The following is a 3,415-nucleotide window of genomic DNA, read 5'->3' on the forward strand; positions in this document are numbered from 1 at the left end:
GAATTAAAAAATGAAAGAAAATAAATTTAATTTTTAAAATTATTCATTTTTCTATTTGCGGTGTAGACTAGGCGTAGGGTTGGGCGATGTTGCGGCGAGGCGGTCAGATATTGCTTCGCCAGGCGAACGTAACAATGGATACATGACGACGGCAACCAAGTAGCACGTGCACCTATATCATAGACTCGTGCCAATACCAAATGAAACTGAAATCCCGCCGTTTAATTTCCATCTCTCCCCACCATCTCCTTTATTTCTCTCTTCTTCGCCGGCACTCTCGAATCTCTGAAACTCTCTTTTCTCGTCCCAAACAATTCATCTTTTCTTGCACTAAATTCAATCCAATTTCAAGGTAATTAAAAAAATTAACTCTTTTATATAAAAATATACCTTTTTTCCTTTTTCAATCTCGTTTGCTTAATCTGTTCTCAAATCCCGTCCAGGTTCAAAGTATATCATTAGCTATTTATTGTTGAATAGCTGTTATGAATCTGTTATTATCTGGCTATTTTTGGCTTCCTAGAAACTTAAAACTTGCTGGAAATGAAGTTTGTTTCGATTCTCTTTTATTGAGTTGAAAGGCAAACGTTTTTGTTGGAATCAGAAAGGAAGAACTAAACCAATCTCAGTATTTATTTATACTACTGCTGTGTTATTTCTCTGTCCTGATAGTTTGATCTGAAGCTAGTTTTGTTCGGCCAATGATTTAGGTTTTTGCTTATCTTAAATATTGTTTAATTGAGCTTCAACTTTGTTATTGTTATTTTGGAACAGGTTGATGGAGCACCGTGAAGTTGTAAACGTGCCTGGTTTGCAGTGATTTGTCTTCTTTTAGTACCGATTGGCTCGAGTTTGGGTTGAATTTTATCACTTTTCGATCGAAATGGATCGTTGTGACACTTCAGGATTTGTTAGTGGGGGTGGGATTTACTCATTCAACGAGATCTAACCCTAGTTTTTGTGGCTAATTTTCTTCACCCCGAAATCAGGTCGACTGCTCTGTTGCATTTGAGATCTGCTCTGCATATCGTTTGTTTTGAGTTTTTAGGTATTGCTAGATGGATTCCAGGTTCTCGAACTTGGGGTTCCCTGCTAATTTTTCTTTGAATGCATTCAACACTTTGGGTAGTTCGATGCAAGTTGGAGTAACTGCATATGGAAAAGATACTGTTCTAAGTCTTGATTCCCCTGGCTCTTCAATCCCTTATATGTCTACATCAAAGGGAGTCAAGAGGAAGTGGAGTTTGATGGATGGAACCATCGGGGAGCAAGTTGGGTCATCATTGGCTCTTCGGCTAGGCCGCACCTCTAGTTCCTCTGACAGCAAGGGAAGCTCAACAACTGCTTGTACCGCCACATCTTCAGCCAAAGAATCTGATGTGGAGTCCTCAATGGATATTGAATTGGATTTTACCCTCCATCTTGGAAATGAGAAGGTAAACAACCCCAAGAAACCTTCTGGTTCAGATCTGAAAGGACGAAAGGGATTGCAACTGAACGTGGACCTGGAGTTAAGTCTCTCAACAGGTTTTTCTGAATCTGATGTTACTGGTGTCCATCTTATCTCTTCTCCGGATACGACAGGTATGATGATGCCTATAGCAGTTGAAGGGCCCCCAAATGCAGATGAAAGATCTTCATGTCAATGGAAACCTGGAACTGGTTCGTCACCATTTCAGAGTTTACCAGCAAAACAGGCTAGTGTCTTCTTCGAGGAGGTTCTAAGAAGCATTGATCTTTCTCCCGTTGCTCCAGAGTTATCATCGAGCGTGATTACTACCCCGAAAAGCTCCGTCACCTGCACTTCAGGGATAGCGCGGAAACAACAACCACAATACCGCAGCTCTAGTTTGAAGACATGTCAGGTTGAAGGATGTGGAAAGGGGGCCAGAGGTGCCTCAGGCCGTTGCATATCTCATGGTGGTGGCAGGAGGTGTCAAAAGCTTGGCTGCCATAAGGGAGCAGAGGGCCGGACTGTGTATTGCAAGGCCCATGGTGGCGGTCGGCGATGTGAATTTCTTGGTTGTACAAAAAGTGCAGAAGGTCGTACTGATTTCTGTATTGCCCACGGTGGTGGTCGTAGATGTAACCATGATGGTTGTACTCGAGCTGCCAGAGGCAAATTTGGATTATGTATACGTCATGGTGGTGGGAAGAGATGTCAAATAAAAAATTGCACAAGAAGTGCTGAAGGCCTCTCAGGACTTTGCATCTCACATGGAGGTGGGCGTAGATGCCAGTTTATAGGATGCACAAAGGGGGCTCAAGGGAGCACCATGTTCTGCAAGGCACATGGTGGTGGAAAACGGTGCACGTATCTAGGATGCACCAAGGGTGCTGAAGGGAGTACCCCTTTCTGTAAGGGTCATGGAGGGGGGAAAAGATGTGCATTCGAAGGCGGTTGGGTTTGTACAAAGAGTGTGCATGGAGGAACCAACTTTTGTGTAGCACACGGAGGAGGCAAGAGGTGTGCCATGCCTGAATGCACAAAGAGTGCGAGGGGACGTACGGACTATTGTGTTCGACACGGTGGAGGTAAAAGATGCAAGCTTGAAGGGTGCGGCAAAAGTGCACAAGGTAGCACGGATTTCTGCAAGGCACATGGTGGAGGCAAGAGATGCTCCTGGGGCCATCCTGGGTCAGAATATGGCAACCAACCTTCTGGTCCTTGTAACTCTTTTGCAAGGGGCAAAACAGGTCTCTGTGTACTCCACTGCAGCCTGGTTCATGATAAGAGGGTTCATGGTGGTGCAACACTTGGGCATATTGTCCTAGACCCTCAACTCAGCAATTCTGGGAAGATGAAAGGGATTGCTACTACGGAGGACGTAAATGTTGACGCTATGAAAATGTGGAGTGCCATAGAACCTTCTGCTGGCAGAACTTGTTCTAGTTTGAATCAATATGGACTTCCTTATGGTTCCAGCTCTGTCAGCAAAGGGGGCTCTGCTTTTGCGCCTGAAGGTAGGGTTCATGGTGGGAGTTTGATGGCAATGCTAGCAGGTGATTCTGGTCTTGCCTCGGTTGACACTGCAGGTTTCTCCGGTAATGCATCAGAGCTAAATAAGTCGTTTAAGTCCCCCCAGAAGCGGATGTGAGGCGGATGTAAGTTTATTTTCTCAACTATTATCAAATTATTCTGGGAAGTTAGCCAGTTTATTGTTTGCATCTTTTGGTTCAAGTTTGGTAGTGTTAGAAACCCTTGGTCATTCATTAGTTTTAGATTGCAACAAAAGTGCTTTATTACTGGGTGTAACCATTTGGGGTGGGAAATAGCTATAACAATGAATCAGGGTCATTGTTGGTTGTTGTAAATAATTACATGTTTCCAGCAGGTTGTTGTGAATATGTAGGGCAGTGCCTGTAAGATCCAGTCGGTTTGTGGAACATTTATGGTTATAATAAATCTTTTCTT

General features: G+C 43.7%; 1 protein-coding gene across 2 annotated transcripts; it reads left to right on the forward strand.

Annotated features, from left to right (window-relative positions):
- Nucleotides 1-248: 248 nt before the first annotated feature.
- LOC120175244 lies at nt 249-3,415 on the forward strand. Of its 2 annotated transcripts, none has more exons than XM_039181913.1 (2): nt 249-352; nt 775-3,415. In XM_039181913.1, exon 2 carries the CDS (start codon nt 1,059-1,061, stop codon nt 3,096-3,098), a length of 2,040 nt encoding a protein of 679 aa, XP_039037844.1. In that variant the 5' UTR covers nt 249-352; nt 775-1,058; the 3' UTR covers nt 3,099-3,415. The 2 variants fall into 2 exon arrangements, with proteins under 2 accessions (XP_039037844.1, XP_039037845.1); XM_039181914.1 differs by lacking the exon at nt 249-352 and adding an exon at nt 428-443.

Source organism: Hibiscus syriacus, unplaced genomic scaffold (genome assembly GCF_006381635.1).
Source record: "Hibiscus syriacus cultivar Baekdansim isolate YM2019G1 unplaced genomic scaffold, ASM638163v2 tig00112159_pilon, whole genome shotgun sequence".
Taxonomy (NCBI): Eukaryota; Viridiplantae; Streptophyta; class Magnoliopsida; order Malvales; family Malvaceae; genus Hibiscus; species Hibiscus syriacus.

Bases quoted from the DNA above. Each gene is read 5' to 3' on its own strand.
- LOC120175244 (XM_039181913.1), top strand. From the start codon at position 1,059: ATGGATTCCAGGTTCTCGAACTTGGGGTTCCCTGCTAATTTTTCTTTG.